Source organism: Emydura macquarii, unplaced genomic scaffold (assembly GCF_026122565.2).
Source record: "Emydura macquarii macquarii isolate MOO-44397 ecotype Brisbane River unplaced genomic scaffold, CSIRO-AGI_Emac_v2 contig_2795, whole genome shotgun sequence".
In the NCBI taxonomy this organism is placed as follows: domain Eukaryota; kingdom Metazoa; phylum Chordata; order Testudines; family Chelidae; genus Emydura; species Emydura macquarii.
The window spans coordinates 4,136,050-4,162,250 of NW_027132932.1; the positions used below are offsets into that span (position 1 = coordinate 4,136,050).

Genomic DNA, 26,201 nt, shown 5'->3' on the forward strand with positions numbered 1-26,201 from the left:
CACAGAGGTCCAGAGGATGGAGTCAACTTAGACATTCATTACAACTGTTGCTAACAAGACTTTATGTCATTGTTTCATAACCAATCCCACAGGTTAAGAAAAAAATGGCATAATTCTATGGTCAGAAGGACCCAGCAGGAACCATGGCAGGGGCAGAAAGAGGCCAGTTCTCTACCTCCTCTACGCCTCCTGTTGCCCCCTTGCTCCTGCTCCACTCCCTTCAGCCCCAAAATGCAGCATTCCCTTCCCTTCCTCTTTCTTCTCCTGCACAGTAGTGAGTCTGTGAAGTCAACTTCACAGCCTTTTAAAATAGGGCTGATGGCTGTGTGGGTGGTGGGGTTAGAGAAGAGCAGCACAGCCATCACTTGCCCCAGTGCCCCAAACTCAGCACACACCCGCCCCTCCCCCGAGCTGCAGAGGAGCAGGATATGGTGGATGGCAGGCCAGTTTTTTGGATGATGGATTCCCAATAGCGTGGAAACCATTGTCTTAGACTGTAGAAACTAAAAGAAGGGTTAAAGACACAAAACTCAGTTCCAGATTGCAAACAGCTTCAAATTCATGGGTGTTCTGAGCTGTGGTTTAGGTTTGGATGGGTCTTTAATAAACAATTAAACATCTAAATCCTGCCATTTATACTGTTTATTCTCGCAGTTTCACTCAAACATAAAAGAAGATCTCTCCCAGGTGCAGAAACTCTCACAAGACAGCAACATACAACCACTGGTCAGCAGAAATAATCACACCACAAAACAAAATCTAACCCGCACATTCCCAAAGGAAATGCAAGCCCAGCCTTCCCCAAATGCTTGCTCAGAAATAGAAAGGGGGAGTTTTGCCTCTGACACAATGATATCAGACTTGTCAATTTCTATTTTTGAGTCTCACAAACACAATGTTTTGTTTAGGGGTCCCAGCTGGGAAGGGGAACATTTCATCAAACATCCTCAGGTTTATCTAAGCACAGAACTAAGTATAAAGTCTCTATCCAGCAAAGCAAACTCTTCCAGCCCAGTCAACAAGTGTCATGTTATCCTGGTCAGTATTTCCTAATATGTTGGCAAGAAGGTGCTCAGTCAAGGTTAAGGCCAAAACTTTTAGAGGCATTGATTGGTGCCAATCAATAATTCCAAGAACCAATCAAAGCATTCAGAGAAAACCAGCACTTCTATTGGTTAACAGAATTTTGAAAACTCCTCCTGGCTCCAATGAAAGTACACCCAAGGACAGTTTTTTCACTGTTTCAGGGCCCAATCTGATGCCTTTTGAAACCAATGGGAAGGCTTCCTTTGACATCAATGGGCACTGGATTGGGACCTTTATGTTACAAGACTGTGATCTTTAACATTTAAAAATGGGGTGAAGTGAAACTATGTAAATGGTGGAAAAAACACTTAATACCTAAAATCAGAATCAGCTTAATTTTCTCTGCCTTCCCTCCAGCCCCATAATCCATAGCTGTGTAAATATTAGATGTGAAAACACTAATCATTGTTAAATTAAAGGGCTGTGATGTTTGTTCATAAAAGAACTGAACTCTGGACTTCAAGTGGTGTAAAAGGATCTCTCTTCTGGGGGGATCTTTCCAAAACTGTTGGATGAGGATACAATGTCTTGGACCAAAACCACTACGTTCTCATTAATTTTGAAGTCGGCACGTTTTCCGAGCTCCGGGTGTGCTTTTAATCAGTTTTCAAAAGTTGCTGTTCAGTGGGTAGTTCTGCTGAATTATTGACTTGGAAGTTTTTGTTCCTTGCTCTCTAAAGTTATAACAAGCCAAGTAAAGACAGTCAAGTCCCCAAACCATATCTTTCAATTCACTCCATCTCCCAGTACCTTTATCTATGGTCATCTTTATTTTATTATGGTCTGTCTCCTTCTCTCATGTCACTCTCACTCAATTCTCAAGCAGGTTACAGAATGTGCTAGGGCACCATGAGCTTTTCACACAAAAAGTAGCTGATCTGGGTTTGTTTTGGCAGGCAACGGCTCCAGATGTTGCATTTGCCGACAATGTGTAGCCTTTTGCTTTGTTTTTGATGTCAAATTATCTGCTATTCCGGACATTAGAGTGTTGTTCAGAGTTTGTTGTTGCAATAGGAAAAACTTAATGGATTTTTTTTTCTTTCCACTCCATTGTCTTAAATAGAAGAGTTGGCTTTATCCTTTGAAACCTCCAAAGCTAGAAAATGCTCCTCTTAACCAGTCTAAAACACAAGATTATCTAGCAATTTATGCTGTTGTTATAGTTCAGACTTGACTGAGGGTGTTTGGCGATCCTATTTAAAAGGGTAAAATGAAGGCTGTCAAATGCCTCTGTAAAATAAATGACATGGGGCTGTAGGAAGCAAACTGCCTTTCAAACTGCTATGTAACTCATCTGAGTCACCTCTGGTCTTGAAAATGCATGAACTACTCCCACTGAACGGGAGACCTAGATGCTCACCCATGAGTCCCACCTCTGTATCATAGAGAGATGGGGCAATAAACTCCTTTGAAACAGATACAGTGGGACGGGGAATATCTTGTCCTGTATTCATGGACAGAACTCTCCATTGGCATTACTGGGAGCATTGTGGACGTAACAGTTGCAGAGTGTGGGTCAGAAAAGAGAACACATATATTATTTTTCTATATTGTGTTCCATTCCACACATGTACAGAACACAATCCAAAGCCCACTGAAGTAAATGGAGGGATTCCCGCTGATTTCAATGGGCTTTGGATCAGACCCTGCTAGAGTGCTAATCACACACTATTGCTGTGTAGGAGAGTGGCACACATTACAGACAAACTTCATTCATTACACAGTCATGACCGATGCACTTCAGATTATGGATTCTTCTTCTACCACTAACACAAATTATTCCTTTAGTTATCCTTTTCCCGTCTCCCCTGTTCATCCCTACAAACAGACAGGGGTTGGGACATAAAGTCTGAGTAAATAGCTTTGCACAAGGGACTTCATGGGGGCCGTAGCCTCCTCTCAGGCCACAGAGCACTAACCCAGCTGCTCTTACAGTCCATGATCTGTACGAGTGGCTGCTGTCTCTGCGAGAGATTTAACCAGTGGATCTATAAAGGTGTGGATACACCAGCCATACTGCTGCCTTCTCTCCAGACTTCACTTCAAACCCCATCCCTGAGCACGGTTCCATGGCGCACACAGCTGCTGCGCCATTCCCCTGGCACAGCCTCTTTATGCCCGGCTCCCATGGCGCAGCACAACCACAACCGTTCACCACGGCTCTCAGCACCTTCTGCGCCTGCACTTGTGGGGGGCAGGACACCTCAATAAGTGTCCCACACAAGTAATTCACCACACAAGGCTGGGTGGGCTACCCCTAGCATACAAGAGAGCGGCAGCTCCCCCCCCCTACATCCACTCAAACTTTTAAAAGATAGCATAGTTTGTTCCGTTATCTCTCTGAAAATAACGCTAACTGTTAACCCACTGCAGTGGGTAAGTTTGCTTTTCTGTTCCACCACAGCTGTTTAGCTTGCAAGGTTCTTTTTTTCTTTCCCTCCCTCTCTGCTTTGTTTTTGATTAGTTGTTCTGTTAGTCAGTAACATTGTTGAGTACATGGAAGCTAAGCTGGAGCAGGGAGGGTTCCCCCCCCCCCCCCCGCCTCTCCTGGCAGTCGCAGACTCCAGATGTTCAGAGTGCTAGTTGGGAAGTCCTGCTGGCGCCACTTAGGGCAGAGGGCAGGGGAAAGGCACGCGAGCTGGAACCCAAAGCACTCAGTCACTGCAGGATTTGGCACATTCCCCAGCTTTTTGCTGGCACATTCCCCAGCTCTCTCCTGGCCATCTGTTCCAAAAAAACACTTTCAGAACCTCATCATCACTCAGGATACAACACTGAGAGCAGCTGTTAGAGAGGCAGAAGGAAAAACCATGCAAAAGGTCTCTTTGTGAGAGAGGAAACTGGGTTATGAATAAGAGCAGAACAGTTGGAGCCCAATAAAAATGTTTTCTGCTGGAATTTCGTTTCTTATTTTTAATTCCTTATATATGTAGGGGTATGTGTGTATATATGTATGTGCACAATTAAAAATTAGAAACTAAATATATATATTTTTATACAATTACAATTGTATCTATATATATATATATGTGGAATTAAAAATAAATGTATCTATATGATAATATTGGAATATAGTGATTTTCTTGCCATGCTCCACTGTCACTTAATTTTTCCTTTGCAGAATCCAGCTCTGATACAGGCAGCATTTAATTCTGTTCACATTTTTAGGCAGCATTTTCTGCAGCCTCCCCACCCCCACTCCTGGGAGTGGTGATTTTATGTCATCAAAGAAATAGGTAAGGCAAGGCACCAGCCATATGGGACTGAAACATTTTGCTTAGAGATGAACTGTTCTCAGTTACCGGGGTGTGATGCATTAGGACTATTATTGAGACACAGCCCCCAAGTAAAACCCTGTCTCTTTCCCCTGAAGATCTTTCACACTGAGTTTAGAGATTTTAGAGATTTAGGAAGACGATTGCTGTTCTGACAGTAAACAGAGATACTGATGATTGTAACACGTATCAGTGGCCACATTGCTAAGTACCAGGTGCCGTGAAATCTTGATCAGCTGAGCCCCATTGATTCACTGTAGATTCATGATCCATTATTGGGGTTTCTGGTAAGCGAGGTTCAGGCTCCCATTTTCCAAAGCAAAGGTTCCTTTTTAAAAATGGCAACTCTGCTTCCCCGAGGTCGGCTGGTTAGCACGACTAGAAGAGGAATTGTCCACTCTGACCTGGGGAACCTCTCCTAGCTGTCTACAGATGGGAAAGCAGCACAGCACCTTTGAAGGCCATGGAGAAACCCCGAGCTGGCTCTCCTCATTGTTCCAATCCCAGGCGATTCAAAATTTGCAGCCATCCCCACACACCTCGGGACAGCCTGAGCTCTGCTTTCTAAAATGTTACTCCCTGATCTTCTGTGCACCCGCCCCCAGGAACGAAACCACATCGACTGTGTTACAAAAGGGCCATCTGAATTAGATGGAGAGACCAGGCCTTTACACACAATGATGTCCCCAGCAGCCCTGCCATGGCAATCGTGTATTTTTGGGGAACCTGTGATTTGGAGCAGTATAGGTGCCAAAGCAGATAATGCTTGAGAGCAGCCCCGCCAAGGGGAAGCAGAATAACCCATGCTATTGCTACAAGCCAGAATTCACTTAAGATGCTCCAGCAGTTTTTCTGGCTTGAGCTGGTCTAGCAACTGGATGCTGTATGTATGTGATCCTTGCCACCACTGATCTTGCTGTGTGTGGAAGAGGGGCAGTCAGGGTGTGGAGTGTACAGGCAGTCCAAATAGGTTCACTAGCTCCTCACCCTTTGCTGGCAGTAGATTCTCAGGGCCCCCATGTGTCTCTCTGGATTCCATTGCTGCACTCCTCACATTTGAATTGGCCCAGGGGGGTTAAAAGATCACATCCCTTCTGCTGCATCAACAACTCAAGACACAAATGATGCTGAGCAATAGGCTAGCACTCTAATCTTTCCACAGCGTAAAAAACAGGATGTGGGGAGCCCACCCCCATATCCCAAGTGCCAATCAACACAGCTTCTCGGGCACTCCCTATGCCCAGTGGAGGATAGACAAGAGCAAGGCTGGTGATCTATGTAGATCTATCAAAGAACCCCAAAATCCCTGCTGAAGAGGGGATACCGCAGCTGCTTGGTCTGCTGCAGCTGCAGGTTTCACAGCCTAGTGTGGTGGATTCTCTCGTGTCTCCCATATCTTCTCCACATAGCTCTTCCACAGCCGTCCCTTTTACATAGGCTGTGCACTGGGTCTAGGATTTGGCCCTTATTTATGTGGAAGTTAATGAACACAAACCAACCAGATTCAACAGGGGTCTTGATCTATTGAAACCATTTCATTTGAAATGCTTTCCAGTGATGCCCAGTTTGCCAAGGTCATTAGGCCAATTGTCATGTTCAAGAATATGGGAAGCTCAGTGGTTTTTTAAATCATTAATTAAATCAGCCTTAGCAATGTCTAACTACTGTGAGAAGCAAGAGGGAGCTGGGAAACAAGTGACCTGATTCTGATCTTACTTAGACTAATGCAAATGAGGAATAGTTTCACCGAATCAATGGATTGCCAGTAACATACAAAGATCCTACAATGTCAAATCACATAGGATGTCTTCCTTTTGTATTCACAATGTTTATCTGCACTTGGCTAATCCATTCATTTGCACATAAATGTCACTGGCCTTCCCTGCCTCACAGCAAAGATTTGCCAGCAAAAACTAATTTATTCAAAAACTCAGGTCACAACTTTCAGATTTCTGCAACTAAATTAGGGCGCTCTTTTCTACAGTGTGTAGAGGGGGGCTGCTCGTTCCTCCCCCTCTGGGTCGGAGGGAGGCCACACAGCCTCACTCACTCACCGTCTATTGGCAGAGGGAATTAGCCAATCCGTCGAGTAGCAGTCTGTTGCCCACCCAGCCCTCAGGCAGGGCGGGGCAGGCAGAATCTATAGCCCTGGCCCTTGGGCTGGGCGGGGCAGAGGAGCAGTATATAGCTAGTGAGGCTTCACAGGCTGTGGTGAGGTTGCCACCCCAGGAGTGGGGTTATAAGAGGGGAGGGGGACATGGGTCCTCCCGACTCCACCGCATCCCAGGACTCTAACAGGGGCAGAGTGCGCCGTCAGTGGGGCTCCAGCCAAAACTCGCTGACCTGGCCACAACACAACCGGACAGTTGTCTAGTTCCCCTGGGCTCCTTCCTACTCCCCTTCCTTACAGTACCTGGGCCTCTGTGTTGCTGTCAGTCTCCCCGGGGTAAACCAGGGGGGACAGCCCAGCAGGCCTTCAGTGTCGCAGGCGTCCAGCAGCTCCCCCAGGTCGCAGGGGTCCGGCAGCTCCTCGGTGGTGCAGCAATTGGTCTTGAGCCCCAACATTGTGGGGAGAGACATCCTTCTCTTCCGGCAACTTTCCCTCCACTGAGTTAGAGGCCCTGCCTTTTGTACTTCCTATCCCGCCCACCCACTTCCAGTGGGAGGGACCAGGCTGGCCTGGCTCCATCCCCTTGGGTAGACAGGTTTGCTCCTCCCCCTCTAGGTCGGTGGGAGGCCACATCGCCCCACTACAAGTGTGTTACTCAAATCAGCGTTTAGGTGCCATAAGAGCCAATATCGGCATCTCTATTTTGACGCAAGTGCTCAGATGCCAAACTGAGCACCCGAGTTTGAAAACTGAGCTCATCATTGTCAAAACAAGAGATCCTACCCTCCCCCTAGTCAAATCCTAACATTTTCAGTCTCATCAAGAACCAGAAATCATTTTGAGCAAAACCAAAAGAGTTTTCGCTTTGAGCTCTCGTTGTTACCACTTAATCTGTTAAAAGAATGTTTTGACTGTGTAATTTCTCCTCTTTCTTTGTGTTTTCATTGCCCTAAAGAACTTTTGGGAGACATCTGGTTTTTTTTCCCTCCAGTGTAGGAAACAAACAAATGCATATTGTGAAGAATTTAATTGCATTTTTCTGGTGGCTTTGTTAAACATTTTGAATAGAGATGCAATCGACCTGAACCCTGGAGTATTAGAGTGTTCACAATCGGAACCAAGACTGAATCTAATTTTTGCAATTGGCCCGTAGCTCTCTATTGGGCTATATTAGTACCCTGGATCCAGACTCCCCCAAACTTTGGGGTGCTAAAATTCCAGATGCAGTATACAAATTTGCAGCTTGAAGCCCATCGTTAGTTTTAAAGAGGGGCTCAGGATCTGTTAATAGGAAACGCTCCACCTCTTAAGATAACCTGAGCCCTCGTCCTGTAATGAGCTCCGTGTGGTCAGATCACTGCATATGTGTGGAGCTCCTAGTGACTTCAAACTGGCTCCGTGCTAGGTTCGCCTGCATGGACCATATTTCAGGAATGGGCCATGATGTGCATTGTATACCCACATATATAGAGCAAAGGGGCAGCTTTAAAGGGGTTTTAACAGTATGCAGTTGCAGATGGCCCCAAATGCAGGTTTTAATACTGCTAATATAAAATAAATTATTGGTGCCCTTATAACATCCCTGGTATAGCACCCAATCCTGAAAAATTGAGTAGGATGCAGAAAAGAGCCACAAAAATGATTTGAGGGCTGGAGAAAATGCCTTACAGCATAGTCTATTTAGCTTATCAAAAAGAAGATAGTGAAGTACTTTCACAGGGAAAAAATACCAGGTTTCAAAGGGCAGCTTAATCTAATGGAGAAAAGAATAACAAGAACCACTGGCTGGATGTTAAAGCCAGACAGATTCATCGGTGAGGGTGAACAAACAACCAAGGGAAAGGTGGATTCTCCATCTCTTGACGTCTTCAAATCAAGACTGGATGCCGTTCTGGAAGTTATGCTTTGAGTCCAATCACTTATTTGGCTCATCCAGGGTGATTTTTCCTTCTATGCAGAGCACTGCACAATGGGGTGGGTGCGCTGTGGAGCTGTTGTTCTGGATGTGTTCTTTTGTCTGGATTTGTTTGTTTGTTGCCGGCCACTGAGGCGAGATGTAGGAATTGGTACATTTCTGGTCTGATCCAGCATCTCTGGTTTTATCTTTTGTATCTTACTTATGTCTGTTTGAAGGCAGACATGTCATTGGATAGGTATTTGGCTAGGTCAGGAATAGAGAAGCCCCCACTCTTAAGTGATAAGCTCTATGAAGCCCTGTAAACGTTTTCCTTATCAACTCAAGAAAGATGTGGGTATCATTGTTGACAGCTCAATAAAGACCAGCTCAATGTGGTCACTGCCATGGAGAGTCATGGAAGCAGAGCACTTGACATGATTCAAAAGAATATCCTGAGTTATCATAGTTAATGATAACAGAGATTGCCTTAAACTCTGAAGCATGAGGTTTAATATCCTTCCAAAACTTTTAAGTACATGAGATCAGGATGAGACCTAATGGGAGGGACAGATTACCCCACAACTACTACTGCAGGGTTCCTACACCTTCCATTGAAGCATCTGATACCGGCCACTGTCAGAGATGAGATATTGGACTAAATGGATCACAGCTCTGATCCAGTCTGGCAATTCATGTGTTCCTACCAATACACATACATTTATAAGTCACTTATCACTGTAGAGTCAAAGCACTTTCAGAGTACTAGAACTCCAGTTCAGTTCAGGAACCTTTTGAGTAAGGGCCCAGTTCTGCATCTCTTTTTGCGAGGTGCACAGCACCCTTAATTCCCAGTGAAGTCAGTGGAAGTTGAGAGCTCCTTTAGCATGATCAAGGTGCTAAAGGAGCACTCAAGAAAGACAAGGCCCTTAATTCTTTCACTGAAGAGAATGTAAGGGAGATTCCCATACCTGAGCCATTCTTTTTAAGTGACACATCTGAAGAGCTGTTCCAGATTGAGATGTCAATAGAGTAGGTTTTGGAACAAATTGATAAATTAAACAATAAGTCACCTGGACCGGACAGTATTCACCCAAGAGTTCTGAAGCAACTCACACATGAAACTGCAGAACTACTAACTGTGGTATTTAACCTATTGCTTAAATCAGCCTCTGTAGCAGATGACTAATGGATAGCTAATGTGACAACAATTTTTTTTAAAAAGCTCCAGAGACAATTCTGGTAACTGTAGGCCAGTAAATCTAATTGGTAAATTGGTTGAAACTATAGTAAAAGACAGAATCATCAGACATGTAGATGAACACAATTTGTTGGGGAAGAGTCAACATGGCTTTTGTAAAGGGAAATTGTTCCTCACCCTTCTGTTAGAATTAGAAACATAGAAAAATGCGGAAAAGGGAGATCCAGTCAGTGCAGTGTACTTGGACTTTCAGAAAACCTTTGATAAGGTCCTTCACCAAAGACTCTTAAGCAAAGTAGGCAGTCATGAGATAACAGGGAAGGTCCTCTCATGGATAAGTAACTGGTTAAAAGATAGGAAACAAAGGGTAGGGATAAAGGGTCAGTTTTCACAGTGGAGAGAAGTAAATAGCGGAGTCTCCCAAGGATCTGTATTGGGACCAGTGCTGTTCAACATATTCATAAATGATCTGGAAAAAGGGGTAAACAATGAGGTAGCAAAGTTTGCAGATGGTACCAAATTACTCAAGATAGTTAAGTCCAAAACTGACTGTGAAGAGTTACAAAGGGATCTCACAGAACTGAGTGACTGGGCAAGAAAATGGCAGATGAAATTCAATGATGATAAATGTAAAATTACTCACACTGGAAAACATAATCCCAACTATACATATAAAATGATGGGGTCTAAACTGTTACCATTCAAGAAAGATCTTGGAGTCATTGTGGATGGTTCTCTGAAAACATCTGCTCAATGTGCAGAGGCAGTAAAAAGAGCTAACAATGTTAGGAATGATTAGATAAGGGGTAGATAATAACACAGAAAATATAATGCCACTATATAAATCCATTGTACGCCCACACCTTGAATTCTGCATGCAATTCTGGTCTCTCCATATCAAAAAAGATAAATTAGAATTAGAAAAAATACAGAGAAGGACAACAAAAATGAGTAGGGGTCTGGAACAGATTCCATATGAGGAGAGATTAAGAAGACTGGAACTGTTCATCTTAGAAAAGAGCAGACTAAGGGGAGATGTGATAGAGGTCTATAAAATCATGACTGATGTAGAGAAAGTGAATAAGGAAGTGTTATAAAAGAACCAGAGGTCACCAAATGAAAGTAATAGGCAGTATATCTACAACAAACATAAGGAAGCACTTCTTCACACAATGCACAGTCAACCTTTGGAACTCATTGCCAGAGGATGTTTTAAAAGCCAAAAGTATAATGGGATTCAAAAAGAATTAGATAAATTATGGGGGAATAGGTCCATCAATGACTATTAGCCAAGGTGGTCAAGGATGCAACCCCTGCTCTGGGTGTCCCTATATCTCTGACTGCCAGAAGCTGGGACTGGACATTGGGATGGAACACTCAATAATTGCCCTGTTCTGTTCATTCCCTCTGAATCATCTGGCACTGGTCTCTATCAGAAGAGATGATTCTGGGCTAGATGGAGCATTGTTCTGACCCACTGTGGCTGTCCTTATGAGGTTTCTATTTCTTGTTGCAAATTCTCAATGTAAAATTTTCACAAGTGCCTCAGTGACTTGGGACCTGAAGTCCCGTTTTCAAAGGTGACTGAGGGCCAGATTTACAAATTTATTCTGAAGATGCAGATATGCATCTAGTCAGTTTTTCAAAAGGCATCTCTGCGAGAGATGGACTACACCCAGTGTTCAGGATACTTACATGGGATGTGGAGACTCTCATTTAAGTTCCTGCTCCGTATCCGGCAGAGCGGGAATTCAAACACAGGTCAGCCACCACCTGAGTGCTCTAGCCCTGGGGCTATTGAATATGACTCGCCAGCTGTCTTTTGTATGAGAGAGGCCCTAGACTGTACGTGTGCTCCCAGACCTCCTTTAGCATCAGGCTCTGCTGGTGATAGGCAGGGGACACATAGTAAGAGAATCTCACTTGATCGTAGTCTTGCAGAAGGACTCTGAGTTCTTTGTTAGCTGAGGGGCAGCATCAGGTCTTAGGTGGCTTTGTGCATGCCGATCAGACAAAACTTAGCTGCCTACAGCGATATGTGGCAGCTAAGTGGTGGGTTTGAGAATGGCCATGGTGCCTAAATGCTAGAGTTAGGCACCTCAGGAGGCAGTTAGGCACCTAAATCCCATTTTCAAAAGTGACTTAGGCACTTCCGGGCCAGATTCACAAAGGTAATCGGGTACCTAAATGACAGGTGCTGTGTAAAATTTTATCCTGAGAATAACCAGGGGGTTAAAGGTTTTAATGAAGTCTCAGCTGTACTAAAATCTGTTTGGAAAGGCTTAGTGGGTATTCTGCATTAGTGAGCAACTTCTGGGTTAGAAACCACAGCTCTGAGTTCTGTGTATTGTGAGGCAGTAATGAAACATTGCAGTGACACTGTGCAGCTGAGTACGAATTCCCAAACAAGATCTGTCACTCAAGTGATTGACAGATTTATGCACAAACGAACGCAAGGGGGATATTTCAATTCTGAAAGCCGCGAAGCACGCCAGCCAGAAAGGTGAATGCAATAACACAAATCACTCTGTCACACAAATCCAGGTTGTCCCATTTAGTTTCTCTTCCATTCATAACTCCATGGTCAGCTTCTGAAACTTAAAACAGATCCCGAGAGGTCTTTGAAAATTCACAAGGCTTTTGAAATAGGAGTTTTGTATTTACAACCACTTGTAGCTTTTAGCAGTTGTAGCTGGCGTCAGCACCTTCCTTCCCTAAACACACACACACTTCAAGATACCTATCCTACTCCATTCTGTTCTGTTCTGTTCTGTTCTATCCAAGCTCTTATACCTAACCCATCACGGTGGTATCTGAGCATCTACAATTTGTTGCTTTGCAAATCAAGTCTCATTTTCAGTATAAATTTGCTTTTGTAGACCCACCTAGCACATGGCCCAGGGGAACCCCCAGTCTCTGCATGTGAAAGTGGGGAACTGGCAAGACAGCCCTGAGTTTTACCCTGCGACTTTGGGGCTTGCTGCTTTGAGCCCAGTGGTCAGGAAGGAGAAAGAACAGATGGAGAAGATTTGTGGGGGAGGAGAGAATGAGATTTATAGGGGGAAAGAAAAGCTAAGGGGAAGAAGGGAAGACGTTTGTGGGGGCAGAAGCATTGATGAATGGAAGGGAATCAAAAGAGCTGCATGAAAAAATACGTATATTATGCAAAAAAATTCTAAAACCATTTTCCCCAACATTTTTCAGTTTCCTGGGAGAAGGGCGTCCCTCTTTTCCTTCCTCTTTTTCCTCATCCCCCCACCCCATTTTATTTTTTCCATTTTGCCTCTAAAAAGGGGGAAAGAAAGGGGGAAAACAAAACATGAAAACAAAAATTTTAAAAATTGATTTGACTTTATCTGGTGAAAAATCAAATATTTTTAAAAAAAAGAAACTATTCATGGAAAAGCGTTGTGGTTTCTTTCTTTTTTTTTTTTTTTTAAAGGCCAGTTTTCAATAAAAAAGGCCAATGAAAAATTTGAACCAGCTGTGACCAACAAGAAGCCAGTCAAGGCATGATTCCCACCATTTCTCTCTGCGAGTAGTCTGTCACGCAGTGAAGAGTCCTGTGGGGGCAAATCATGAACTCCTTACTCACGATGAAGCCCGGAAGTCAGTGAGAGCCTGAGGGCTCCCCAGAGAACCACTCTCAGTAGTGTGGGCTTGAGATTCACAGTCCAGTCCACAGATTTCAATGGGATGTCCTGCCAGGTAAGGTGCACCTCTCTGGGAATAGCAGTAGCAGAATCTGCCCTTAATGTTCTGTCCTCCATGACTGGGACACCAATTTCAGCTGAGCTCACCTAACCTTTGCTTCTCAGAGCAATTAAGGCCTGATCCTGCCCCACTGAAGTAAATGGGATGAGCATTGTCATTGACTCTTATAGACACAGGATTGGGCCTGAAAAGAACAAGCACCTGCTGTCACTGAAAGACTCGCCCAGTAACCAATATATTTACCGCTGTGATGATGTGTCATTTCTTTCCAGGAGTAATAACGAGGAAAGGAAGAGCCAGAAGATTTTCCAGCCAGAGTTCCATCCATTCTTGGCAAAGGTTGCATGATCCAGATGAAGACTGCAGCTTTTTGCAAAGACCTCTTTCCAGGATGACAATTGGTGAAGGGACTTTCTCAATCTCTGGAAGAAAAAAAAATGGAGATGCTTTTTTTTTTCTTTTTTTTTTTTAAAGCCAGCCACCTTTTAGTATGTGCAATTTATTTAGCACTTTTCCCTTTGCTTAATTGGGAAATGATACCCTCTCAGCTCATGTTGTACAGTCGTTTTGTTGTTGTTGTTGCTGTTGTGCCAAAGACTTGCTGGAGCTTCTGCACGGTGTCTAGTTTTGCCTTAAACGTTAAATCTTTGAGCCAAAGAAAACTCAGAAATTCCGATAAGGTAATGTTGAGTGGGCCAGTTTAATCAGTGACAAATCTGAATTTCTGAAGGCAGGTCTACACTGCCACTTAAGTTGATCTAACTTATGTTGCTCTGGGGTGTGAAAAAGACACCCTGAGTGACACAAGTTACTGCAACCTAAGCACTGTCCACACCAGTGCTATGTCAATGGGAGATGCTCTCCCGCCAACGTAGCTTCTGTCTCTTCTAGAGGTGGAGTAAGTATGCCGACGGGAGAGTGGCATAGAGTGTCTTCACCAGATGCACTGCAGTTGAGCTGATGCAGCACTTCTAGTGTAGACCTGCGCTGAGTTTCCTCTTTTTTTCTCCTGTTCAGAACTATCTACTTGCAGCCCTGGAACCAGCATTCAGAGCGGGAAAAAGCCAGGATGCACCAACACTTACTCCAGAGCTGCTCTCCCTTTCTTTCAGCAATTCCATTGTTCTTTGGCAATTCCCTGATTTTCTTCCTGCTGGGAAAAATGCGCATTGGGTCGAAATACTGACACAAAGTGAGAGCTGAAGCCAGATCTATGCTTTTAAAATAAATAAATAAAAAGTGCCATGTAAAGCAATTAAAAAAAAAAAAATCAATAAGACAGTTCAGATAGGCATCATGGCATGTAGCAAAGCCATTCAGTAGTTGTTTTGGTTTTGTGAAGCCATTTTTTTTAAGTAGTTAAAACCCATGTAATGCAAAGGCATTTGAATCCTATACTGTATCTTTCACTTCAAATTGAAGTAAAAAAAATTAAGAAACATTTGCTTGGAGTAAGCAAACTTTATAGGTAATGCAGTTCATATGCAAGACATCTGCTAGTGGTGGTGGACAGAATTCAGTGTCAGAGTAAAAGAATATGGGTTTCTAAAGAAAGGAGATTAACATATTTCATTTCCATTTCAAAGGTAAAGGTTATACCTCAGGGGACAGATTCAGATCTCAGTTACACTAGTGTAAATCAGGTTTACTTACACTTGATTTACTCGAGTTTAACAGATCTCAGTCTGGCCCTGCGTGTGTATGTCTGGAGTTGGGTGGGGTGCGGTGTCTCTTCTCATCGTTATATGAACATGTAACTCTTAGCAGCCTCAGCAGGAATTATATGTGCGTGCAGAGGGGAGATCAGACTCTGTGCTACTAAACCTTCAACCTGATATCAATACAAAATCCTGAACTCATCAGTTGCCGTCCATTTATTTTTCTGTATGAGCTCACTAGCTTTCTCCTGGCTTTCATGGCTCCCCTGCTCCCTGAGGAGCTGGTATGTGAAGGCTTGGCTGGCTGCATGGTGTCCACCTGAAGAGCATCTGGCCCTCCATGACTGAGCACTGGACTCTGGGTTGAAGGCCTGTTCACTGAAATGCAGGTTTCCAGTTAGGGCATGGGAAAATTCCCAGTTGAAATGCCTAAGACACACTTACATGATACTTCCCATTCAAGGGTACAAATACATCTCTTACAGTCCGTACAGTGCTTTGGAGTCCCAGCATCCTCAGGCAATGCTACCAGAAGTGGAGCAACCACACAGAGAGCTCCAGTGAGGTGTTATCAGCAATGACTGGAAGGACAGGGGAGCAGCTTTGAAGACCCACTGCTGAGACATACCCGGAAGATGGGAGGGGGAGATATGAACTGATGGATTTGGTACTGTACAGGAAAATTAACGGCTCTAATAGAAAAACCAGAAACCAGGAATTGAAGGATTGAGGGGTATGGAGGAGGGAACACCACAACGTGAACTAAACTGGGTAGCTGGGGGCACTGCTGGAAGTTTAGCTCCGGGGCCCAGCCAAAAATTCTTACACCCCTGCTTCCATTAACAGTGAATGTGCCCTCCCATTGGGTAAATGCACAGAATTTAGCTTGGAATCAGTGGTGGGAAATAAGACTTACACAGTCAGCCCATGCTGTTTTAGATGTGGTTGGAGTAGCAAAGGGAACACAGCCAAGTTCTCTGTTTGATCTGGAGCAGAGCTGAGTGAAAAATTCACAGTGAGCACTTTTAAAAGAAATGTACTTTCCTTTTCTGTTTACAAATTGTCCATGAGCAGTTCACAATTTTGTAAGGTGTGTTAGTTACTAATTATTAATTACTTGTTATTAATTACCCGCCAAATGATTGCTGCTAATAGTTCTTGTTCAGTAACTAGTGCATGAGCAATTTGCTACAAGTATGCAATAATCACAAGTTGAGCTGTAGTGCTGCATTCTGGTTGGATATCTAGTCTTGTGTGTGCCGATTGGGGGAACACAGAATCAGGATTCAAATTTACAAATTCCAAAACTCACTTTCTTCTAATATTCTCTACCACTCACATTAAATATGCTGCTCCTGCCATAAACTCCTGCAGTGAAATGTTCACCAACAGCTAATGCTTAAAGGAGTACAGCCAGAACAAAAGCAATTTCAAGTCTTGAAATGTCCATAAAATGTTTTGTAGATGTGCTCTCAGCTCTACTCTAGAGTCTCAGTGGGAGAAATTTACCTAAAACTAAGCGCTATAATAGTTATTGTACACCATCACTGCAACACAATACCGTTGCCAGCAAAGTTGGCAATATTGAGAACTCTAAGCCATTTCTTCACTGAGAAAGAATGTGTGTTTTTACTGCAGGATAACTAACGCACATATTAGCTATCCTACTGTAAAAACATAGTGGAGACAAGGCAGTGGAGTTTTCACTGTGCGGTAAATTAGACAAGGTCCCCAATAGGCAAAAGTATACTGTGGACATTGACTAGGTGCCTCCAGGTAAACACTATCTCCACTGATGTTTTTGCAGCAAGATAACTACCCAGGACTTGTTATCTCTCTGCAAAAAAGACACCTTTGTGTCAGTGAAGACAAAGCCTTAATATAAATGGCCCATGGGCTGTTACACATTTTTAACAGTATCTCAGTGAGATGGTCTAAGACATGACATACGTGCCAAACAGCATCATGCAGAGCATAAAGGGAAATTCCATTGGCAAGCGGGCTTTCCCTTGCAATGGCCCAAATAAATGTGCGTGTTCAAGGTAAGAAAGTGGGAATACGAGCTGTGCATATCTGAATTTCAAAAAAGAGACACACACACCCCCCAGCCATTATTTTCAGTTTTTTGGTTCAGTTACACAAAATCTTGCGAATAGCAGGGTTTAAAGTACAGGATAGCCCTGAAGCTGTGAGTTTCATGGTTGCTTATTTGTGTGCCCTGAAGCTGAACTTGTTCATCGACACGGTTGTTCACAAATAAATTAAAAGGACAATTTGCCAGAGCTCAACTGTAATTGACCGTGGCCTACCATAATTAAAAGAAGCAACAAAATACTCAATAAGTAATGATGAGCTGACCAGACTAATGGGTTTCTTGTTTGAAAATGCATTTACTGCTGCACTAAGTGCTGGTCACCAGGACTAGTAAATCTACACACTATAGGCTCACGGAGACAGATTCTGATCTTGGCTACAGCAGTGTAAATCCAGAGCACAGTAACTCCACTAAAGTCAATGGAATTATTGCAGATTTATACCAGTATATCGTACCTGAGATCAAAATCCGGCCTCGTGGTTGGTATGGACTATAATGTAAAAGATAAGGTTCACCATGTCAATAACAGCACACATCATCTGTACTTAAATCACACCTTGTTAGTGTTCACATAGTGTATGATAACATCTGTTCTTAGGCTCTCGTACCACTCAGATCTAAATGATCTCTGAATGACTTTGAAGATTTCAGAGATATTTAACGATGAAAGCAGATTTTAGGAATGTGACAGCTCTATCACCTCCATCCCCACATTACAAGCTACTGGGGTGTGTGAAATGGAGCATAAACTATGTGAAACAAACAAGGGTTGTGTATTTCAGTAGCAAAGGATTCACAGCAGCATTCTATGAGAGCTACTGTATACCTGCAAGTTAAATAAATGTTCTGACACAAACAACTCATTCAAATGTTACCTATTGTTTCTTGTACCAGAATGTTGATGCTAGCAGCAGCTATAGATATAAAGCCAAATTTGACTCCCAGCTATACTGGTGTGTAGTTAACTATAACAGTGGAGTTACTCCAGATTTACACTGGTCTCAGAGAACAGAAGATAGCCCATATTCTGGGATGATTTACAATTCAGGAGATCCAATCAATTTCAATGGGACTCCATACAGTGTTAGTATACAATGCATCCCATGCAGAATGTAAAAGCACACATACAAGAATAGGGCTGAAGATAAGAATCCTCAGTTCAGAAATCCTCTTTCAACAGTTCTATAAAATTACTCATTCAACATTATGAAAGAGAACAACCTCAGCAAAGAGACCTTAGGCTACAAACACAGTTTGGCCAACTTTTGTGGTTTTATTGTGAGTCTTGCAATATTTGATGGCCTCTTTAAAGCCCCAGCCCCGGAAGGGATGTAATTAGGTGAAAAATCTCATCTTTCTTTTTTCTTTTTTTTTTTTTTTTAAAAAGAGGGTTTCTAGACATAATGGTTACAGAACAAAGCTTGAAAGTATGAACCTAGTACACCCAAAAGACACAAAAACCAGATGGCCAATGGAATGAACCCCAAATATTTTTTTTAAATCACCGGATTTTTAAAGCCTGTCATTTTGGGCGGTCCTGGCTCATGATTTTTGAATGCTTGGAGCTGGTAATATAGCAAATAGCAGAGAAGAAATTTAGTGGCAAATAATGCCTTGAAATACACTCTATGCAACACTATTGAGACCAGAGCAAATCAGAGTACATTTGGATGGATGCTTTTGGGACGGAGCATCTGGCCATAGGGAAAATAGATTAAATGCATCTAGGGAGGCACATCTATCCAATCTAATGTATATAAAAGACACTTAGCTCCGAGGTATCTAAGCAGCAACTCTAAGAAACACCTAATTCTAAACCTCATAACATTAGTGGGGTGACTGTGTGATCTTGAAAATTGGCATGAACCCTTATAGATCAAGGCAAAAAATCTAGCCCTGTTGATGCCTGACTCCACCAACTCAGCTAGAAGTCTGTCCCATCTACTCAGCTTTCTTTGTGCAATCAGCCTGCTTATACTAGTCCCACAATACTTCCTTTTAACCCTTTTTCAGGGAGCATTAGGTGTGCAAGAAATGCAGAATTAGGTTCTTTGGTTTCATGTTATTCTTGCTTTGGTGTTCTTTGCTCATATGGACCCACAAATTGAAATGGATTATCTAGGGATGGACCCAAATGAAAACGTCAAGCCTTTTGGCTTCAGAAGTGTGTGAAATACAAACCCAGATCTGAATTTTACAAATGATCTCCATCTCCGTAGTTGGCCAAACCCAAACCCATGTTCCTAATAGAGCTGGGTGATTATTATTACTATTATTCATAATAATATAAATATAATATATAATAATAATAAATATAGTAAATTTGCCAGAAACTATCCTTGAATTTGGGTCGAATTCAGTAAATAGTTTCAGCTGAAAGAAGAGCTCCTATTTTAAAGGCAAAACATTTTGTTTCAACCACTTCAAAACAAAACATTGACTATTTGTTTTGAAACTAAATTTCCTTTAGAAACTGAACTATATTCATGTTTCATAATGTGCACAACAAAAAGTCCAACCTCATGTCCTAGCTCATGGGGAGTGGGCAATGACCAAAGCAGGGAATTCCTTGGCAGGGCAAAGTACGGTGGGGCCTGTTCCCCTTAGCCGTTACGGTAGCCATGAGGGTCTATCACGAACCCTGAAACAGTCAGCGAATGAGGCTCTGGTGAAGATCAGGCAGCAGTAGAGTCTTCATCACCTGTGGCAGATGAACCCTTCAGGTCAAAGTCAATGGTAGCCATATAGCTGAAGGCAAATACTAATAGTTAGGAAAACGGCTTCAGCCACTGTGCTTCCGTCCCACCTGCCCCAAGGTGGTGAAGTATTTAGGGACGTACGATCCAATATGGCATCGGGATTGTGACAAGAATTAATTAATTTTGGATCAAATTAAACATTTTGCTCAATCCAAAGTGATTTTTTTTTCCAGTTTTTCATTTTGTTGAAAGAAACCAAAAAATGTCAGTGTGTTTGGTTCAGCCCTTGCATCAAAAAAATCAATTATTTGCTCAGCTCTAATACTTAATGGCCCCACATTTTTGGTGTTCAAAAGCTAGATCTTGGATTTTGTGATTTAGTATGACCCCAAGTTTGAGGGTTCAGTAATGACAAACTCCTCTAAATCTAAACATTTTCTGGAAAAGGTGGTTACGTAGGGCCAGATTTTAAAAGGTATTTAGATAACTAAAGGTGAAGATAGATGTCTGGTGGGCTTTTCAAAAATCCCTATAGGTGCCTATCTGTATCTTTTGGGGCTTTGTGTGAAAGTGCTTTTTTTGTGCTGTGCATTGTGTGAAGAACTACTTCCTTTTGTTTGTTTTTAACCCGCTGCCTATTAATTTCATTGGGTGATCCCTGGTTCTTGTTATGTGAAGGAATAAATAACACTTTCTTATTCTCCACATTCTTAACACTTTCTCTACACCATTCATGATTTTATAGATATCTATTATGTCCCCCTTTTAGTCTTCTCTTTTCCACGCTGAAAAGTCCCAGTCTTTTTAATCCTTCCTCATGTGGAAGCTGTTCCATAACCTTAATAATTTTTGTTGCCCTTCTCTGTACGTTTTCCAATTCTAATATATCTTTTTTGAGATGGGGTGACCAGAACTGCATGCAGTATGCAAGGTGTGAGCGTGCTATAGATTTATATAGTGGCATTATGAAATTTTCTGTCTTATTGTCTATCCCTTTTCTAATGGTTCCTAACATTCTGTTAGGCTTTTTGACTTTTGCTGCTGCACATTGAGCAGATTTTTCAGAGAACTATCCACAATGACACCAAGATCTCTTTTTTGAGTGGTGGTAATAGCTAATTTAGACCCCCTCTATTTTGGATATATAGTTTGGATTATGTTTTCCAATGTGCATGACACCACTTTTAGGTCCAAGAGAGGGAAATAATATCCAAAAAAGACAAACTTTCAGATTGAAAGACGGGCGGATGGACCTCTGAAAAATGCAATGTGCATATTGCATGCTGTTAACGGCTCCCATTTCAGAGCCTATGATGTCTGTTAATCAAAGATGAAATACAGGAAGCAGAGAGCAATCGATACAGAAAGTGCATAGAGACTAAGAATCATATTCTCTACCTACTAGCGTTCAGCACTCTCTTTTTCATAGGATTTTCATTGCCTTCAGCATCATGCTGAGCTGATATATTCAAGTCTAATCTTAGGGACTCAATTACTATAGTATCTGAGGGGATGTCTTCACTGCAATGAAAGACCCATGGCAGCAAATCTCAAGCCCAGGTCAACTGATTTACGCCATGTCTACACAACAAAATTATGTCGACCTAACTGACATCAGCACATAGCCACCATAGTTCCTAAACCGCTTGTGTGTACACACACTTGGCTCCTTGTGTCAACGGAGTTCATCCTCACCAGGAGCACTTGTATCCATTGTATTGTCAGTGTGAGGCACTATGGGATGGCTCTGGAAAGCCAGGGTGTGTCTACACTGCCAGGGCCGCACGGATCAATGCAGTGGGATCAACTGAGCAGGTATCCGCTGCCTGCTCAGCCGATCCCAGAAGTGCTCACTGCTTGACGCAATTAATCCACGCCTCCTCTCCCCCCGAAAGGAGTAAGGCTGCTTCGACCAGAAGGCATCTCCCATCAACGCAGCGCAGTGGAGATGCCGCAGTGTGGCAACGTAAGTAAATCGTAGCTTAACGTAGCTTGCGTATCTCCCATCTCTCATCAACGGCCAGCAGCAGTGTAGACCGGACCCCAATAACAGTCAACATAAGCAACATAGGGTTTGCACGGACACTGCGTCAACCAAATTACATCAACCATGACTCTACGTCACTCGGGGAGGTGGTGTTACTAAATCAGGGCTAAATTTAAATGAAGATACTTCTATGGGTAGGCCAACGCAAGCAGCTTACATCGACCTAACCCTGTAGCATAGACCAAGCCTCAGGCTCACGGGGCTCTCGTTATGGTGCTAAAAACAGCAGTGTAGACGTTCGAGCTCAGCTCTAAGACCCTCTTCCTTTCCCAGATTTCAGAGCCAGGACTCCAGACTGAGCCTGAATTTCTACATTGCTATTTCTAGCCAGTGGCAATGCTTGACCATCAACACTGCACCAGTGAGGACCCCAGCCTGATCTATGTGAGATCCTCCTCTGTCTTTCCCCTGCCTCGTGTGTCCCTTTCTGCCCCCTTCCCCGCACCATCTTCCTCCTCTCTCAGCTCTCTCTGATTCTGAAATCAACAACACTGCACAGCACTAGGCCAACTAGCCCTGCTCAGTTTGAGAAGAACTACTGAAGAAGAGGGACCTGACCAGACCAACTAAATAATGTCCCTGTCCAGGGAGGTAAGCAGAGGTCCAGAGAAACAAGATGCCACAGCCAACATGCCAGCCCAAAGCATCTGTCTGTGACTGACCAGCCACCCTGTATCCTGAGAAGGTCAACAATAACCAGATTTCCCCACCTTTTAATATCCTCTCTCGTCTCACTCTTTTGTGCTTCTTTGTTTCGTTGACAGCAGGACAGTGACTATCATTCCTGACTGAGAACTGAATGCAGGATTGTTGTAGCAGTGCCAGTCCCAGGATATGAGAGAAACAAGGTGGGTGAGATAATATCGGAGAATTGAACAACAGAACTTACCCCTTTCTTCCCCCGTACCCCTGAAAATGACTGCTTGACAGAGTAAAACATTCTAACCACTATTCCCCCTCTCTAAAAAAAGACTTAGGTTTTAATTAAGTTTGTTTTGCATTCTCACTCAGTTTCAGTGCTTTTTGCCTCTTTTTTCTTTTCCTTTTGTGTGTCTCAATCAGTATAATTCTAACCTTTGGCATGGATTTTCTAGTGTGTTTGCCATGATAATGAGCAGGCAGAGGTCTTTGTACTCATAACTCTGAATCTTGTTTAAAACTGTTAATGTTGTACAGGGACAGGGATAAATTACTACCTTTGACTCTTTTTGCCCATATATTCGATCGAAATTAACACAAGTAGCACCCAGGTAAAAGTGGTGTATTAGAGCAAAATCAGAACAATCCTTTATTATTCCTCTAGTTTGCAAATCCCCCTGTAAAATTTGAGGGCCATATCCTCAACAGGTATAAACCGGAGTAGCTCCATTGTCACCAATGGAGCCATGCTAATTTATGCCAGCTGAGGATCTGGCAAACTCCTCTTTTCCATTTAACCAGGATTTTGTAAACTATGATTTTAGACAATTCCTGTAACAAAGATCTAAGGGATCAGATTCAGCTGCTCTCTCTCTCTCTATATATATATATATATACACACACACACACACACACACACACACACACACACACACACATATATATATATATATATACACACACACACACACACACACACACACATATATATATATATATATATATATATATGAAGTAACACCACTGAAGGCAACAGAGTCTCTCTCAATTCATACTGACAAAGCACAAGCTGGCCCCATATGTTTCCATTGTTTATTGGAAATTAATTTAAATCTAGTCCTTCAGCTGTTCCATTCAAAACCAATTTTAATATACTTTTGTATTAATGTCGCAAATATCAACATTAACATTTTTCATGTAGTCCAGTCATTGAGCCAAAGTCTCTGCTAGCACAACCGCATTGAAGACCCTCTGGTTTTAAACCATCATTTTTCTGTTGCCCCCTTTCATATTTTCCAGGTCTCTCCATGGCTCTGGGGTAGTCTATAGCCACAGAACACAGACTCAGAGCCAAATTCTTCACTCATTTCCACTGATGCAAATCCACATTAGCTCTAATGAAGTCAATGAGTTCTTCAATGCTCCAGCACAAGCACAGCATAACAAATAGCTTAAGTGGTTGGGTGGAGAATGTCCCAAAGGCTGAAACGTATTTCCATCAATTATGAAGCAAATATTTACAAACAGGTACATATGCAGAAATAGGGATTGGTTCACGAACAATTCCCAGAAAGCTAAAAGGGCTACTACTTTCATTGGGTAATTTATTCCACAACATGTAAGGCCAGATCCTGGGTCCCATGCCAGCTGTGTTGCCTCTCTCCTACAACCTGCTCTAAGTTTACCAGGGGTCAGATTGGCATCTGCACTTCCAGGATGCTGGGGAGCATAAACAGGCCTTAAAACCACCTTTCCTCCCTCTAGAGTAGATCTTGTGCCAAGCACAGCCCAGACAGATTGGAAGACTCATAATTTCACCAGCTCTGTTTTCCTGTTTGGTCATTCACTGAGTTAATTAGCTGCCAGAACATTACTCTACTAAGAGCAGTTTATACATTAATTATTATTGTTATTATTATTATTTCTATTGTGGTAGCACCTAGCAGGCCAAACCCTTTATGCTAGAGGCTGTACAGGTACAGAACAAAAAGATAGCCCCTGCCCCAACTTGCTTGCAATCTAAGAGAAAGATGAGATATAACAGATAGCTAACAGGGGCAAAATATAATAATGAGACTATTCTGATGTATACAATCATTTATGTATAATGTAAGGGTATATGAGTGTTTATTTGGTCTGGATTTTCCTTATTTGTATGTTTCACACACTCTAAAGCATTTCTGAATTCAGTGGTCTTTGTAGCTTTTACTTGGAGTTCATTTATTCCTGCTTTTGCCCTGTTATATGTCTCAGGGGCACTAATTACAGCTGCAGCTGTAATATAACTGTATTGTAATTATTAGTAATTTATGTACTTACCCTATATAAAAATATCAGCATGGTTACATGGATGATTTGTGTAATGATATATATGCTGTTATTAGGTCTGAATACGTTATATATGTAATCACATACTATACCCTATATAATAGCTTTGGGATTGCTGTGTAAATGTAGGTAATTATAGAAAAGTATGCTACATACAGGGCTCCACAGACCAACCGGAGCATTCACTACTAGAGAATGACCATTATTAGAGGGACAGGCCAACTGTTCTTTGATAGTCAGACTAGTGGATTGAAAGCCCAAACCCATCTGATTACATAGTAGCAATGGTGGGAAGAAGGCAGTGAGCGAGTATGGTGAGTAAAACATGCACCAGGACCCAGGGAAGTGACGGAGGTAGCAATCCAGGTAGACTTGAGGAACGTTTCTGCTAACGTTGTTTCCAGTGATTATCACACTAGCAGGAGCTAGAACAGATTCCCCAATGCTAGCACTACGCTGCGCTCTGCATTAGCTCTTAGTGATACAGGCTCAGTGGTCCACTCAAAAGGATTACAAAGCCATATTCACTGTATTTAAAAAAAAACAAAAAAAACCAAAGAAACCAGTTGATATTGTTAATTCTAGTTCAAAAGTCTGCCTGGGTCATTAAACCTTAATGTGTATTCAGGCCTAACTCAGTTGTAAATATTAGCACTGACTTAAATTTACCTTCTCTGTCCAAGAGTCAAGAATTTTTCCAAGACTACCTATGTAAAAGTTTTAACCCACCACTCATCATCACAATATCTGGGCACCTTCCATATAAAAATCAGTAGCAACAGCAGAGTCCCTACTCAGCTTCTATGGGGTCTCTGGCTCGTCTCCCTTTGAGGATGGGGGCGGGGGAGAGGGGAGAACAAAATCAGCCGTTTCTGTAGCTAACAAGTGAATAGTGACTGGATTTGGGTGAAGATTGCTCTGATGTTTTTAACTTCATTGCAACCCTCCATTCCACCATCTGTGCTGCTAAGATTTATTGATCCACTGAAAACCAATGGAAGATAAGGCTGTGCACAGTGCACCTGACACCACCGCTGCGCTATCTGGATATAGAGCACCAGCACCAGCAGTTTAAAAAGTAGACATCTCAGTTAAATTTTTGTTTCATTATAAGTAACTATACTTTTCACCTTTCATCCAAGAATTTTAATGTGACTTTGTTTTAAGAGTGACCAAAGCAGTCCAGGTACTCAGGGCCAAATTCTGCTCTCAGAAACACCTGTGTAAATCCAGAATAACTCTGACTGATCTCAGTGGTGTTTCTCCAGATATACAGTGGTCAGAGAACGTGAGAGCAGAGTTTTATCAATAAACTACATGGACAGTACGTTTTAGCAACAAACTCCTAAAAGCTCCTGTCGTGCACTGAAAAATATATTTACACCATTGGAGTCATTGCTATCTATCCAATGAGTATCAGTGTCTAAGCTCTTGATTCTGCAAACAATTATGCCT

At 42.6% G+C, this 26,201-nt stretch overlaps 1 protein-coding gene and 1 long non-coding RNA gene across 3 annotated transcripts in view; one reads left to right on the forward strand and one right to left on the reverse strand.

Moving 5' to 3' along the window:
• The window catches only part of ATOH8 (atonal bHLH transcription factor 8), a 32,766-nt gene extending 17,624 nt beyond the window's left edge, over positions 1-15,142 (forward strand). The window contains exon 3 of the mRNA XM_067567681.1: positions 13,553-15,142. Coding sequence (XP_067423782.1) covers positions 13,553-13,558 — 6 coding nt within the window. The 3' untranslated portion in view covers positions 13,559-15,142. The remainder of the gene's footprint in view (positions 1-13,552) is intronic.
• On the reverse strand, positions 12,100-14,409 carry LOC137166089 (uncharacterized). Of its 2 annotated transcripts, XR_010923558.1 has the most exons (3): positions 14,366-14,409; positions 13,524-13,702; positions 12,100-12,163 (listed from the first exon to the last, which is right to left on the reverse strand). It is a non-coding gene; the product is annotated as an uncharacterized lncRNA (long non-coding RNA). The 2 variants fall into 2 exon arrangements; XR_010923557.1 differs by lacking the exon at positions 12,100-12,163 and having other exon boundaries at positions 12,899-13,702.
• Positions 15,143-26,201: the final 11,059 nt, after the last annotated feature.